The sequence below is a fragment of the Natator depressus genome, chromosome 5, assembly GCF_965152275.1.
Source record: "Natator depressus isolate rNatDep1 chromosome 5, rNatDep2.hap1, whole genome shotgun sequence".
NCBI lineage: Eukaryota > Metazoa > Chordata > Testudines > Cheloniidae > Natator > Natator depressus.
Genome location: NC_134238.1, coordinates 79212644 through 79229951, shown reverse-complemented (window position 1 = coordinate 79229951; position 17308 = coordinate 79212644). Strand labels below are relative to the sequence as shown.

At 39.5% G+C, this 17308-nt stretch overlaps 1 protein-coding gene across 1 annotated transcript in view; it reads right to left on the bottom strand.

Annotated features, from left to right (window-relative positions):
- Window positions 1-17308, bottom strand: part of MEGF10 (multiple EGF like domains 10) — a 140433-nt gene that overhangs the window by 21718 nt on the left and 101407 nt on the right. Inside the window, exons 13-14 of the mRNA XM_074953064.1 lie at window positions 14593-14695; window positions 2600-2746 (exon numbers count right to left, since the gene is read on the bottom strand). Coding sequence (XP_074809165.1) covers window positions 2600-2746; window positions 14593-14695 — 250 coding nt within the window. The remainder of the gene's footprint in view (window positions 1-2599; window positions 2747-14592; window positions 14696-17308) is intronic.

Here is a 17308-nt window from a genome sequence, read left to right as displayed (position 1 = left end):
ATCCTTGAAGATATCTAAGAAGATAAAAGTCCCTACCCTGAGGAGCTTACTACAGTCTGGTTAGTAACTGGTGACATTCAGGCACTTGAAAGGATGTTGTCACAATGGACTACCATACTGTAGTGGCACTGAAGAACAGCACTGAATGTGTTAAAGCCTATAATGACAGTGACTCAAATTCTGGCCTGACTCACACCCTGAGCAATCCCATTCATGTCAGTGGGGTTGCACAAATTGTAATTCAGTGGCAGAATTTGGCCTAGCCATGTAGTCAGGCTATATTTCGCACCAGCCAAACAAATACAAACAAGAATGTGACTCAGATCAAACCTATTTCCCTTTAAGCAGAGGATGAGAGGAATAACTTTCATGAATTATGTATGAAAAATATGTAGATTTGAAAATTAAAGGATAAGTAGTTGGAAAAAACATTAAAACACAATACACAGGAAAATGGAGTAAGAGAGTTGTATCCTTAAAAGGAAAGACTTTCAATAAGTCTTTGCTATTATTGACGTCTCATTTTTTTTCTCACTTGTTGGACAAATCTAAATTACTTCAGCCCACTGGTGTATTGGCAGAAAGGCACAGGTGCAGCGTGTTTTCCATCGATTCTTTAGATTAGCCATTCACTAACAGTGCAGAGAGCTACACACCACCTCAGACCAGAAACACTGAGGCCTCCAGTTCATTTTGAGGCCAATGGTACTAGTCCCTTCTTCAGCAGAGCTGTATCACTAGCCAAATAAAGAGACTGAAAGAAAAAAGGCCTGTTGCATGGAATTTCTTTCTTTGTTTCTCTAATCCCTTATTTCCTGATAAATTAGCATATATTAGGTAATGCTTTAAGTTTAGTGTCTGTTGTACAGCAGCAATCACTATTTACCAGAGTAACCTGGTATATTTTCATTATTTTAATTTAGTTCAAAATTCAGTCTCTTAAATGGACACTCGAGACAGTTGACTTGGTCAAATCCCTCTGGAGTGCTTCACCATTTTCAAGTAAAGCACTGTGTCAGTCATAAGATTTGACTTTTTACAGAAAAAAGCATTTGATCATTAGGCCCTGTATTTGTATGACCATTTGTCTCCTTGGTCTCTAGACTGTGCAGGAGCCATTTGTTCTGAGAGCCATTTGAGTGCTAAACTGTGGAAGCCACTACACTTTGTTATACCCATAGAAAGCCAAACTACAACAAGGTTTAAAAAGAATTAGATAAGTTAATGGAGGATAGGCCCATCAATGTCTAGTAGCCAAGATGGTTGGGGTGCAACCCCATGCTGTGGGTATCCCTAGCCTCAGACTGCCAGAAGCTGGGTGTGGACAACCCGGGATGGATCATTCAAAGATTGCCTGTCCTATTCATTCCCTCTGAAGCACTTGGAATTGGCCACTGTCAGAAGACAGGATTGTGGGCTCAGTGGACTATTGATCTGACTCAGTATGGCCTTTCTTGTGTTCCTAGGTTCTTAGTCTTCTTTTGGGTTAACTGATTTACTGAAAAAGTCCTTTGAGAGGCATGCAAGTGATAGTAAAGAACAATTATACCACTTAACTAGAAATGCTTAGAGAATACTAATGCCACAGTAATATCAGGCATTTAATATTAGGGTCAACCATATTCATCTTCTTTTTCTTCTTGAAATCCTGTCATTCCTGGGCTTTGTGACTCCATCCACTCCTGGTTATGCTCTTATCTTTTGATTGTCATTGGATGGGCCTTTCTCCTTTCCTCTTTCAGTGGGGATTTCTCAGGTCTCCATCCTTGTCCCTTACTCTTCTCACTCAAAACCCTACCGGTGTATGATCTCCTTCAGAAAAAAGGCTACCATCTCTATGCTTATGACTCATTGGATCTCTCTCCCTCACCTCTTCTATGGTACAAACCGAAAAATACAGACTGAAAAGGCTAGGAAGGTGGTGAATAGTGATTAGTACTCTTGGATGGTTAAGAATTGTGCCTATTATTACACCCTATTATTTTTGTGATCCTGTTTTTTGCCACCCCACCTCAGCCCATTTGTTTGTCTCCTCTGTTATGCAGTGTCTTTTAGATTGCAAAACCTTTCATATTTATATGTCTGTACATATAGTCCATTTGTATGCTGTATACTGTGTTAGTGCCTAGCACAATGAGACCCTGATCTGGCTGGTATCTAGTTGCTCCTGCAACATAATAGTTAAATAATAGTAATAATTAGACTAGCAACTGCCATTGAACGCAGTGAGAAATGCAGATGTTCAGCGCTTCTGAAAATCAGGCTTGTTTTATTTAGTTGCCTAAATATGGATTTAGGACCCTGATATTAGGAACTTGGATTTGAAAATTTTGGACTTTGATTGTAAGACCCTTTACAATAGCAGTATATAAATAATAAATAAAAACATAAAACTATAGTAACAAGAAGAAGATGATTACTGTTGGGAACTATTTGATAACTGTACGTAAAGCACGTTTCGGTACACCTGTACATTAGCACAGTTAAAATGCAGAATGTGGGCCTGTTACATCATACATTACCAAAACCACATAGTGTTATATGATACACATATTTTAGAAAGGAAGAAGGGATGAAAATTTTAAAGTATTGTCCTTACTTCTTTGACAAGTGGTGCCTCTGTATCCTGGTGCACATTCACAGATTCCATCATCTGGAGAGCACGAAGCTCCATTTTTGCAGTAACAGGACAATGAACAGTTTGGACCCCACTGGCCCTCAGTGCACACACTGTCACAGTGTATACCTGCAAGCCATTAAATACACAGAGATGTCACCAGCAACACCAGTAGTCAGATTCTATAGACCACAGATAACAAACAAGGGGGTGAAATCCTGGCCCCATGAAAGTCAAGGGCAAAACTTCCATAGACTTTAATAGGATCAGGGCTTTCATCCCCTCTGCCTTTCCTGGACTCCACAACACTGGATCCCTTTATATTCCCACTTTGATTATTTGTGTGCAGGACTTGATCCTAAGCTCTACAGCAGGAAAGCATCTCTGCAGTTCTGCTTCCACAGAACATATGAGCAACAGAAGATCCTACCTTCAAGCTTCATTCCTGCTGAGCTTTTAAGATCAGTAAAACTGAAGTTAAGCCACAATGATTTAGGAACTCTTCAGGTGCTTAGCTTCAGCTTAGCAAAGCTTAAGACTTCTACAGGGCTGAAGCCCCCAATTAGCCAAGCCTCCAGTATTACAAAAGTTTTTGGTGTCTCCCATGACCTTTAAAAAACCAGGCCTTGTGCACCCCTCATTTTCACCATGGGTATGTTCTGTGTACCAGCGGCAAAGAGAAATGAAATGGAAAAGTGCAAAATAATTCAAATGCGGCATAAATGGCTTTTGGTTCCGCTGTAATGATCATTCGAGATAGCAGAAGATCATTGTCACTGCTTTGTGAGAAAAATATACAAGACAAAGCAAGCTACTTCAGAAACTCCTCTTCTGAATGTAAAAATTCTTAAGGCCTGAGGTAATTTCATGTAACAATAGTGATCGGGACAGGGAATGACTTCTAATTAGTGGTGAGCTGATTGCCACTAAGCCTCATACCAAATGAAAAAATGTAGAGCACACAGAAGGTTTCAAAACACACCATGTGAGCATTCCAAAATGCTTAGCTGCAACACAGTACTAAGGACATCCGTCATTCAGTGTTTTGTCTCTTTTTGGCACAAAACTGAATATGAAATTGCCATGACTTGAACCCCAATACAGAAACAGGCACAAATCATAATATGAACTAGTAATTAGAATCATAGACATTTTTTTCTTTGCAAACCAGCAACATTAAATCTAACTTTCCTGATTTTCTTTCTTTTTTACCCATTTCTGAAAAGTTTCCCCGCATGTTAAATGCCAGTAAGCAACCACTCTGGTACTCAGACCTTATTGTGTCTACAGAACTTTGCATTAGCAACTGACGATTATTGTAGTGCCTCTATTGAATGAATCATTTGGCTAAAGAAAAAAATGGACTAAATCCAGTCACAAGTACGACTTGCTTTAGAAGTATTTCCAGCAAAATATGGTTCTGGTCACTTACTGTCACACTTTTCAAAAAAGGAAAAATAGTTTCACTTGTGATATTTGAGAAAAATCTTCTAAAAACACTGAAAAGTGAATATTTAGTGTTAGTGAAATGCTGAAAATCCTTGAAAATAAATTACCCTATTCATCCATACAGGCACAGTGTAAACCCCCCCATCCCCACCCCCCTCCCAGCCCTGCAACAAGTGCCCTGCAAACTGCCTGAATCTAATTAAGGAATGAGCACCGCTCTGGTTAGAGGAAAGGTGAATCTCCAGATTCTTAAATCTTTGGCTTCTCTGTTAAGACTGTCAAAAAGGGGGCCAAAATAGTGCCAACAGTAGTGAAAACTTCTGTCTATTAGAATCCAGATACAGGTCACCTAACAGCCATAAGATAATAACAACCCTTCGATTAATATTGACCTGAAAAGAATTTTTATTGTCATGAGGTGAAAGAGTTACTGTATCTTAACAATACCACCATCACATTTGATTTTTTGCTTCCACAGGGATCTTGATTGTCCTGCTTTTATCTACAGTTAAGACACAAAACAACCAGCTTCTCAATAACTTGGGCCAATATTTTCAAATTTAGAAATTAACATTAGAAATTAACATTAGAAAAATAAGCCCATAGTTAGGCACCTAAGTGGCCTGATATTGAGACATGTTAAGGACCCCCATTTGAAATCAATGGGAACTGTGGGATTTTAGCATGTCTGAAAACCAGACCACTTAGTTAGGTGCCTAAATATGGAGTTATTTAGGTACCCAAATTTGAAAACTCTCGCCTGGGTTTATGAGTTTGTAACACCACCTGTCAAATACAACCAATTTCAGAATTAAATTGTACACTGTCTGCCTTAACTCATTCTGTTTGTGCATTATCCTTCATATCATACACAGCTTCACACAGTCATAGCGAACACATTTTTTCACAGAGTTTCAATGAGGGCAAGTTGAGTTTCAGTATACAGTGGTCACTAGTAACAAGTCATCATTTACCAACAGCTACCACAGAGTGTTTCTGAGCTTATGTAGTCCATGAGTTATGAGTTATTACAACACGGCTCCTGTGATCTGCCCACAGAGAAACCTCTATGACAGCGTTTTTCAAAGTTCAGGTCGTGACCCAGTTCTGGGTCATGGCATATAAGGCACTGGGTCACCTTGCTTAGGTGACCCAGCGGCTCTGGTCAGCATTGCTGATCGGGACGTTAAAACTCCCAATGGCGGTGCTGCCCAGCTAAGGCAGGCTAGTGCCTACCTGCTCCAATACCGTGCTGCACCCTGGAAGCGGCCAGCTCAAATAATTATGCTTTATTACGCTCAAATAAATTTGTTAGTCTTTAAGGTGCCACAAGTACTCCTTTTCTTTTTGTGAATACAGACTAACATGCTGCTACTCTGAAAGAAAAAAAGACAAGCCCTGTCCCCCTATAGTGGTCATGGAGAAACTTCTGTGCAGAAAACCTCAAAGATTTCCTTTTCCTTATCCTCTTCCCATGTGTTTTCTGATGGGTGAAGGTGATCAGGTGGAGAATTATTTCAGGCTACTTAGCAAAGGAAAAAACATGGCATCTCAGATACTACTGTGCCATAACTGTGGGCAAATGTTGCATTTTCAATGGTGACTGATGTATTTGGAATTGCAATTTGCACAATATAATGCATTGAAACAATTCTGAACTTTCCTTCCGCTTCATTATAAATGGAATTTCATTATATCTAAGTTCAGTATAAGCAAGGCAGGTTCCACTGTACTGAGAGGTAAAGGCATGTATAAGCATAGAGGTACATATACTGATTTAATGACATATTGTATCTCTATCTACATATTTTAAAATATCTCATCTATTAGTTGTTATTTAGAGGAACACAAAAAAGAAATTCACAGGAAAATACAGGTTTTAATTTTTACATCTGTTTAAATTAAAAACTAATTTATTTTTGAGAGAAGGGTAGAAATTTCAAAAAGATTAAACAAAAAAGATAAAGAATTCTCCAGGCTCTGATTTTGTATACTACATTTCAGAAAAGAGAGCTAAGCTTTATAGCAAAGCTATGAACTGAGGAAAACAAGATTTTAGTGGGGTTTGCAAGAGATGTTTTGACATAACCTTAACAGGGGTGCCAATAATACACCTGATGATGAACAATTTGATTTAAAAATGTGAATTTTCTTTCTTATGCAATAAAAGTATTTTTGATAAGTTTGTGTGTTGCTTTTGATCCTGATAAGGAGATCTGTGAAGAAATGTTTTTGCCAGGGCTGCGGACAAAGAGCTCTTTGATAGCTTCCACAAGTTGCTAGGCAATAGCTGAATGGTGATGATAAACTTCAGCTAAGCAGCTCTGAAGAAATGCTCATGCATTTAATGCCCAGTGCTTTATGCCAAGAGCCTCACATCTAAATCAGCATTCCCTCAGCATCCGAATTGCATGACTGAAGTAAATAATTCTTCAGGGGTATCCGTGTTTTCAGCCATACTAGCAGAATGTTTACATACACCATACACTGTACTTTTAATATTTTGAGAGTAAGTGATTCATCCAAATCAACCCACATTGAAAGCTCATGGCTTATTTATTTTTGTCCTTTAAGAGGAAAATTCCATAAATAATTATTTCTGATCTGTAGTGACAGAGGCAAAACTATTGTTCCCAGACACTGAGCATGTTCTCTAGCTTACTCATCCGCCGTTTGACTGAGGAAAATAGTCCAACATAAAATAAGATAAATACCACACTACTATGCCAGTGTATTTATACCCTGTGTGGCATATGGAGTCTCCCATTATATCCTGAAGGAACAGAATCAAGACCTGTTTTTAACAAACTATCACTCCTATACACTGGAGTTAATTCTGTCACAGAACACTGCATCTGAGAGCAGGATCAGGCCCTCAAAATGCTCCATAAAATCTTGGCCTTCCATTGATTTCAATGGGGAGCAGGATTTCACCCCTTGTTCTTATTCACATGAGAAATACTTTTCCTTAAACTTACAATACTTCAGTTCAAAAGAAAGCTCAGACTTGTGAGAGGGAAAGCAGGTGCATCCTATAATAGAGAAAACCAAGGAAAGCTTCCCTAATTCTTTACTAGATGAGTGAGTGAACACTGAGAAGGGAATCAGGTTGGGGTGAGTGCTTGATGGGAAGAGCACAGGGTGCAGAGGCGGACAGTCTCAAAGGGGGATATTGTTGTTGGGGATGCCTTCATTGTCTCCAGCTGAGAAGAGGGGGAGCTCTTGGTCTTCATTTAGGGGAAGCTGGGGGAATAGCTAGAACTTCAGTGTATCCCACTGGAGAAAATACAGGATCACAGAATTTTTCATATCAGTTCAGACCATTTGGAATTTCGATTTGCACAACGTAATGCATTGAAAGAATTCTGAACTTTCCATCAAGTTTATTATAAATGGAATTTCATTATATCTAAGTTCAGTATAAGTGAGGCAGTTCCACTCTATTGGGGGTTGGGGGGGAGAAGGGGCACATATAAGCACACAGGTACATATACTGATTTAATGACATGTTGTATATGGGGAAGGAATAAGTCTCCAGCCGCTTTTATAGGGAGCAAGCCACCAACAACCTCTCTACAAAATTCCTGCTGAAACAGAGGCTGGTAGCACACATCTTGTTTATTTTATTAAAGGAAGAGCCCAGTCACGTCTAAGATTTCCCAGTTTTTTAGTGGGTGATCTTTTCTTTTCAAGGCTCTATTGTTTCCACACACTGCCACCGTGTCCAATGATACTTTACTTTTCAGTTACCACATTCTGAACAGCCACAGGAAAAAGAAATAAAATAACTTGTCTCCTTTTCTTATGTTAATCTATTGAAAGTTTGTTCTTAAAAAGAAAGCACTATTGCCTCTGTATATAGAAGGAGTCAGAGTGCACAACCCCAACAGGTCTGGGGACACAATGAACCCACTGTAAAACATTATGGGCCAAAACAAAGTGTTATTTATTAACAAAGAGTTTATCAAACCATGTGTTTTGGAAAGTAAATGTGCTCTTTATCATAGTACAGAATTATCACAAATGTGTGGCAATATACGATTATGGTGATGGCTGTCAGTATGCTATAGCACTCACTGAGATTACGGGGATAGGACTCAGGTCCTTATGCTCCAAAATTACAGACACCAGTCAACTGAGCAAAACAAGACTCTCCTTCAGCTGTCAGCAGTATAGTGCCTATGAGACACAGCTGAGCATTATGATTCCATCAGGGTACTAGTGCTATACGCACCATTTATTACAAATAATCTTTTTAAAGAGTCAGTGATCCTCTTCTCATCTATGCTGAAGTGGATCATTTTTTGCTGTTAATGTGGGGAGGGAACGTCACAGAAAAAAAGACACAAAAGATAGCACACACTGCGGGTGGAAAATTGATCTAAGCTATACAATTTGAGTTACGTTAGTAGCATAACTCAAGCAACATAGCTTAGATCTACTTCCCATGGGGTCCACGCTACGCTGTGTCGATGGGAGATGCTCTCCTGTTGACTCCCCTTACACTTGTCGTTCTGGTGGAGTACTGGAGTCGACGGGAGAGTGAGCTGCAGTCGATTTAGTGGGTCTTCAGTAAACCCACTAAATCTACTCCTGGTGGATCAATCGCCACAGCGTCGACCCACCGGTAAGTGGAGACAAGCCCACAGTATGCAAAAATGCAAACTGACTAAAAGAGAGAGAGAGAGAGTGTTCTAGTTCAGGCGTCCCAGAGGACCTGCTTATTTACATCCGTGAGGCAGGTTTTGATAATTATGGCAATTCACTTTTCTATTCAGTAACAAGTGTGGCTTCCAAAGTTATGTCAGGATCACATGGTAAAAACACAACACTTCCTCATTACAGCAGACACATATGGTGACGGACAATCTGACTAGTATCAGCAGGTGTCCATGTTAGGGAAAAGCCACCAACATCCTGTCTGGCATAACATATGGTTGAATACTGTACATGTTGCTGGCATAACACAGACAGGAATTATTGCATCTGTCTTTTCCATAAGCCAGTGCTATTGTTTTGATATACATAGCATATTTCATAATCCCCAGTGCTGTATAAGCCTTAAATTGATTTTTAAAATTGCATGTGCAGTATCAGTGTGACATGGTATTACTTCAGGATCTCCAAACATCTAACAAAATAGTGTGCAACACAGCAAAAGAATAATGTGTTATCACTAAGAAATAAGGCATATTTTAAGTTGTCTGAAATAAAACCTTGTGCTTTTTACACTGCTTCAATGGATCGACTTGGCCTGCTACTGCCTGAATTTGCTAATTTTACTGGCCTGCTCCAAACTCCACTTTTTTTATGGCTGTTTGTGGAAGAGGTGAAATTAGGGGATAAGGATAATAGCTTTGTTATGTTACTGAAGTTGCTGGATAATGATTATTGAGAGGAACAGAGCATAGTACCCAAGTGCATTAGGTTTAAAATGGTAGTTTATTGTTTATTTTAATTAGATATAGAGTACCCAGTGCTTAAGGTGGGAACTAGAAATGCCAAAAACATGTGTAAGTCTCTCCGTTTTAAGGCTCTCTTATTTTAAAGCACATTACTCTTTTCCATTGTCCTATTTATTCTTCTCCATCCAAATGAAGGCATTAAAAAAAACATCAGAGTGAAAGATGGCAAGGGACAGGGGGTGGGTCTGTGCACAGAGGTCATCTGAAATGTGTGTGGGTGCTTCCCTTTTATACCATAATAATTCAGCCAGCTCCTGGAATGCATCAGAATAGTGAGAACCCGAAAATAAGCCACTCCATTAATTCTAGCTGTTCTAAGCAGGGAGGGGCTTCTATATGGTGAACATTCTTAGTTTAAGTTCTAAACAGGGCTGGGTTCTTATAGGGTGAGCATTCTTAGCTTGAATTCTCTAAACAGGGTGGGGTTTCCTTTAGGATGAACATTCTTAACATAAACCTCTCACTGTGTAACAGCAGAAGATACTGTAAGAATAAAATAGATTTTTAAAAAATGATTCTGATTACTCCTTGAGCTTTGTGGGAGCTCATGACAATGTAATATCCAATAGTGAGTTTACAATTTTGTTCTTAAAAGTATAAAGTCTTCTAGAAGCAAAACAATATTTTGGGGGCATTGTTCATATTAAAGGCAAACTTATTTATAAAAATTAATTAAATACTATCTTAATTTGTTGACATTCTGCTCAACTGTGACTTTGCCATAAGATCAGAGTATATGACAATGTATTGTTGCACTGCCTCAGGAGAAGCCAGTTTCCTCACTGCTCCTGAGAACAAGTAACTTGTACCTGGTCGATGTCTGGTGCAGTGACCATTCCCCAGCATGCTGGTGCAGCTCCCCAGCCCAGTGTGTTCTGGGAGGAGGAGGTGAAGCCAAGGCCCCCACCCAACCCTGCCCTGTTCTGCCCTCTCCGAACCACCCATCTGAAGAGGACACATAGTAGCCCTACTTCCCCACCATGCTACCCATGATGCGAGGCACACAAATGACCCTTAGGAGGAATAATGAAAACTGAGGAAAAGTGCTAACTACCAAATGTTACATGTATTTGCTGTGTACCTGTTCCCCCATAAATACTACAACTGCTCCCGACTTTAACAATTGCTCAGCACCCTCTTAAGATCATACTTTATGCCTCAAAATCAATCCATTGCATAATATTCCCCTGATGTACAAAACTGCCATTTGAAAATGCCTAATATCTGCTTTTCTTTTAAAAGGGAAGACACAGACACGGTATTTTCGAAGAACTGATCATACTGGCAATAAAGTTGATAGCAATATTCTTTTTTAATATTAAGAACAAGGGGAAAGGAACACAAGCCAAAATTGGGAAAGAACAGGTTAAAGAATATTTAGATAAGTTAGATGTATTCAAGTCAGTAGGACCTGAAGAAATTCATCCTAGGGTACTTAAGGAACTATCTGAATCAATCTAGGAACTGTTAGCAATGATCTTTGAGATCTCATGGAGTGTGGGGGAGGTCCCAGAGGACTGGAGAAGAGAAAACATAATACCTGTCTTTAAAAAGGGGAGCTAGGGGCATGTCTACACTTCCATTAAACACCCGTAATAGCCTGACTCAGGCTCACAGGGCTCAGACTGCTGGGCTATAAAACCGCAGCATAGATGTCTGGGCTTGGGCTGGAGCCCATGCTCTGGAACCCTGCAAGAGGGAAGGTCCCAGAGCCCGGGTCCCAGGCCAAGCCCTGACATCGACACTGCTATTTTACAGTTCTGTAGCCTGAGCTCCATGAGCCTGAGTTGGCTGACATGGGCCAGGCACAAATGTTTAATTGCAGTGTAGACATACCCTAAGAGGGCCCAGTGAATTACAGACCAGTCAGCCTAACTTCAATACCTGGCAAGATACTGGAACAAATTATTAATCAATTTGTAAGCACCTAGAGGATAATAGGGTTATAAGAAATAGCTAGCATAGATTTATCAAGAACAAATCATGCCAAACCAACCCTGGTCATGGGGCCGGCAGCCAAATCCCTGGGCACGGGGCTGGCAGCCATGGCCAGGAGCGGAGCCCCAGGAGCAGGGCTGGCACCCAAGACCCCAGGCATGGGGCCGGCAGCCAGGGTAGGGGCTGGGGCCAGGAGTGGAGCTGGATGGCACCCCCTTCTTGCCCCCCGTACTCCCCCAAATGTTCCCCTGCGCCACCCTACCGGGGGCATGCCCCACTGATTGGGGATCTCTGGGTTAGATATTCAGAAAACCTTTTTAACTCTAAGGGTAATTAAGCTCTGTAACAGGCTTCTAAAGGAGGTTGTGGAATCCCCATCATTGAAGGTTTTTAAGAACAGCTTGGACAAACATCTGCCAGGGATGGTCTAGGTTTACTAGGTCCTGCCTCACTTCAAGCAGCTGGACTTGATGACCTCTCGGGGTCCCTTCCACTTGTACATTTCTCCTTGACCTCAATGGAAGAAGGATCAGGTCTGATATCTCTGTAAACTACAGAATTTGGAGTTTTTAGTTCTAGCATATACCAGCTCAATGATCTCCAAATACATTTGGGACACATTTTAAAAATCTAATCTTCTTATGTTGTTGAGTTTCAGTATCTCCATTCATTTTTCATACACGACCAATCTGTTTAAATTGCTGTTATAACAAAAGCTATCCTCACCACTATTAGTCTGTTTACCCCCAACAGTCAAAATGTCATCACTAAAATGTGAATCTATGTCACAGCTATTTTAGAACCTCTTTCTAAAGTATTCTTTTTTTTTTCCATTCTAAATATAAGTACATTCATAAATAAGTCTGGCTGCCTCATGGCTGTCAGTCTGACCCATGGTGTGTGGGTGGAGGATTTTTTCAGACAGTATAAGAAAACTATCTTGTTTATAAGATACTGTATGTCTAGACACCTTGACATGTTGAAACTAGTCTCTCTTACACACGCTGCCAAGATGACATTGTCAGGGAGACTCAATTTCACTCATAATCACATGTGAGGCTTTTTTTTTTTTTGTAAACGTTTCTCATCCCTAAGTATAAAAAGCAAATTAACTTTGAAAGAAGCAAAAATGCATAGTCACTGCCCTCTTTTCAGTAACTGGCATCAAATAGGACTGGAGACTTGTGCTATGTTTAAGAGTTTTGGCCACAACCTAGTTTAGAATATTCTGTTTATAATTCTCAAGTCTCTAATATTTTTTTATGGGAAGACCCGTTACAAAAAAGCTTGTCATGATTCTACTAAAGTCATTACAACAAGTATGTTATATTTTTTAAGTTTCCTTTTAAGTTTTATAAATTGATGTTGGCCTTTATGACTATTTGCCTCCAGATTAAGAGACTAATGGACAAATTTTCAGTTGGTCTTCCTACTTATGCCTGCACAATTTGTGAAGACACCCGATTACATGCACCAACCCTGAACACTCATGCTCACAATCAGGAACCGCACACACAATATGAGAATTTTTGTGCAAAAAGTTATTTTGTATGAACGTGACAAGTGAAAATTAATTTAAGCTCTTCAGCCAGTCAATAAATCGTACAGTATCCTATTTTTTATCCCCCTCCCCCCCGCCCCGGCACTATCACACACACTGGAATGATCGTTCAGGCAAGGTCTATGAATCCTTGCTCGTTCCCTTCTCTCTCTCTGCAAGAATCAAAGCCTCACTGGCTTTGTCAGTGCCTCTCCTGATTGTAAGAACTAAATGTAACCGATCAGAGAACAGAAACGATATAATGCAAGTTATAACCAATTTCAACAGCTAACCAGAACATGAATTTCAAATATTGAATATCAAATACCTACATTGAAATGTCTGTGATCTATCTACAGAGTTAAAAAACAAACTTACAAAATAAACCAAGTAAATTCAAATAGTGCTTATGTTTGAGGAAATCAGTCTTTTTGCAAACTTTCTGTGAGCAGGAAAATATGATATAACTTGTCAAGCGCTGCATCCTCACTGCTCCCCACTCCCCCCAGAGCCTCCCGAACACCCGCAAAACAGCTGGTTGCTATGGGCAGGAGGCACGGGAGGAAGGGGGGAGTTGCTATTCCACAAGGCTGCCGGGGGGCGGGAGGCACTGGGGATGGTGGTGGAGGGGAGCTGATAGGGAGTTGCCAGCCCAATCCTGGTTCCAAGCCTGCATGGCCAAACAACATTATAAGGAAACATTGCGCAACTATAAATGAGTATGTTCTCTAATAGATCAGGGCCGTAACAATGAAACAACATTAACCAGGATGACGTTAAGTAAGGCGTTACTGTACAGCTGGTAGAAAAAATGGAACAAGAGTCTCATAATAAATTTCTAAACCTCTTCTGTTTCACAGTGTTTGAAATGGACCCAGTTGTTTGTTTTTTGCAAGTTTCCACAACATTTTTATCATCAATTCTTTAAAATCAAAATCATGTTAAAAATAATGAACATTTTCATTTACTGAAAATATTTTTCTGCAAATAAAAGTGTTCAGTAACAATTTAAAATACAATTTTGACAAAAAAAATTAAATAAAAAATCAGTACAAATATTGCAGAAATGTTACCAAAATTTCAGCTTTTTTAAAGCTTATTTTTCATCAGAAAAACTTTGCGTGCAAAAAATTTCAGCCAGTTCTACTGACAACACAGCTTCTGCAGAAGCCATGATCCCACTGGCTGGCTGCCTGGTGCTTGCATGTTAGAAAGTCTCCTTGGGGAAGGTGCAGGTGTGGCTCTGAAATCAAGGCTTTTTCTGTCAGTGTTATCTTAGATATCCACACAATTACTGACCATCTCTTGAAGGGACCATGGTGTGGAGGTTGGCTGCATTTTGAGACTTCCCCCTTCCACTCCCAAATGTATGCAGAGCCCAGATCCCAGGGAGCTCCACATTCCAAGGATCACATGAAAGGGAACACATGCCATGGAGGTGGCATTCCCATCTTCCTGTACTTCCCATCCCAGAAACTACCAGTCTGGATCTTCTCTGCCCACCAGAGCAAAAGGAATGATTGGGTCCCACCTTATTTAGGTTGTCATAATTTATTTAATCCTCATACTAATCTTTACTTTACCTGACCATCCAGGGAGACAGCGACAGTAACCAGTGGTTGGATGACAGCCATCTGCATGGCTGCAGTCACAGCGTTCAGCACAGTCCATTCCATATGTGCCATCCTGTCAGAACAAAAAACATAGCTGAAACCATGAGAGCTAAAAAAGAGAGCTAGAGGAGAACAAGTTCTGATCAGTCCTCTCTCAAGCAGCAACGATCTTCCTTTTTTATATTTTAATCAGCTTAATTAAGGTAAAACACCTTTCTGGCTTTCAATAAATCAAAGTCTGTGGTTTTATTCTTTTATTGCCAGGGGTAAGAAAAAAAAAGTTAATTAAATGCTTTTGACAGATCCCAGACAGACAACTCTTTTTGCAAAACAGTTATTGCAAGGTTAACAGCGGCACTGCAGCTTCCTTGCACTGTCCCTCTAATGGCCCTCAAACCTGACCTGAAACCTGGAGAGACCTTGAAGGATGGAGTAATTCAGTTTCCATCCCGACTCAGTCTTTGACCTCTCTATTAAGATTGCCAAGAAGGATGCCACTTAGTGCCAGACTTTTATAATGAACTCAGTAGAAAGTAGAAGTATGGAAGTACAACTTTTAGTGTGCTGTGACACTAGGACTGAATTTTACATATACATGTTTTATAAACAAGCACAAACAGCCTCACTTTCTTTTTATTAAAATTCCCTTCTTTTGCATTACAGTAAATGCAACCTGACAAGGGGAAGGATGCTTACAGTTCACAAAAGGAAATGGGACAATTATGTAATATTATTTTTTAGTGTGGTAGCATTTCTGTGGACTGATGGAAAGCTGGTGTATGATGGATTTGACATAAGGGGTCAAATTCTCCTCTAAGTTTCCCCAATGCAATTCAGATGACTTCCATTGGATTTTGGAATCCCAATTCTAACTGCATTTAGTTTCTGTTAAGTAGGAGAAGGTAAACTGATTTTAGAGACAATTCCCCATCAAGCCAACCCAGGAAACTGCACCAAGGAAAACCACTAGGTTCAACCTCCCAGAAGAAAGAAAAGTTTAGCAGTAATGTGCAACTACAGAAAAGGGGGTTGGAACCAAAATGAAATATAAGGCAGAATAGGTAGTATAATCACACTTATGTGCCTGGCACCACCTGCATAAAAGAAAACAAGAAAAGAAAAACACACTGCACCATTTAAAAAGCTAGTACAGTAGGATAATTTAAATACCAAAGCTAAACATATGGTCATAATAACATCAGAACTTGAAATGCAGCCTAAATCAAGTTTCATCTGCTGTTTCCTGATACTCATGCCTACATTTGAAAAGAGTTCCACAGGATTTGGGCCATTTAACTACCAGTCTTTCAATTCCAAAACAGAACAACACTGCCCTGCACACGACTCAAGAATAAGCAGTGTCTTACTTATCTCAATAATCCATTTTAATGTAAGGGAGAAGAAGAGATTAAGGAAAGTACTTTCTTTGCATATAATCAGATTTGAGAAGAAAGAAAATCCTCAAATATATTCTGGAAAGGGGGTAATTTGTAATAAGACATAGCAGAAATAAGACTGCAAACTCACTTACTTTTGAGTACTAATATGAGCTGTAATTTTAGTAAAAAGATGTGTCCTATGCTCACTGGAATGACCAGCCTAAGTATACAGCCTGAAATGGTGGCTGAAATAATAAAAGATTTTTTTCCCCAGATCACACTGGACAGGAAAACTAATGAGGTCTAGATTCAAGTTTAATAACTGTTGGAGATATGGGGAAAAAAAACCAAAACATTATGTCATATGCACTTCCTCTGATCTATGGTTTTTGGGAGAAAGTATTAGTCAGGAGGATCAATTTAATAATGAATGTGTATATTAAAGTTGATCCAAATAACTAATTTACTTTCTTGTTGGCAAAAACATCTCTCACATAATAAAAGTAGAGGGGAAATATTTATGGATGGAAACTCTAATGGATAAATGATGTGTATTTCATAATATTAGTTTGTTAATTTTCAGCGGTGTACTCAACACAGTCCCTGTTTTGAAGATTTTATAATTTAAACAGCAGGCTTAGAGAAGATGATCTAAGTGTAAGTGCAAAACCTTGTCTCTCTCTTCAACAGAAGTCCAATAAAAGATATTACCTCACACACTTTATCTCTCTATGCTTAGAGATAAGACATACGTAGAGACTTACATTCAAATTAGTTTTTTTGTTTATTCTCATGTTATGGAATTCTGAGATGGAAAAAGCATTTCATAAAGGTTAGTATTTGTAGGTGTCATTTTGCTGAAAATAGTGGACTGCTGTGGATTAGCAGCCTCGAAAGAGCAGCTTTCTCCTAAGGAGACAATATTGGAAGGTGCTAATGCAAGCCAATGCAAGTTGAGGGCATTCAGCATCTTGCAGAATCAGATAGACAAGGTTGTTTTAAAGAAATCTGATCCTGTTTTCTAGGAGCTTAATTCATATTTTTGTTGGAAGCATTGTATGTGCTTATATTGTTAGTACCCTATCAGTTTTCTGTTTGTACAGAATGTGTTTTCATTTTAGTATAAGTTATATTATATTGTTACTTTGTGGAGAAAATTAATTAAAAGCAAAACAGTCGCCCCAAAATTTAACTCCTGATTGCTCCAAGAGCTGCATAATCCGGACCCAATGAAGTAGCATAGGTTCGGCTGTCAGACACGTTGTAATCCAGCTGCTCACACTGCCATGTCATTGAAAATAATGGAA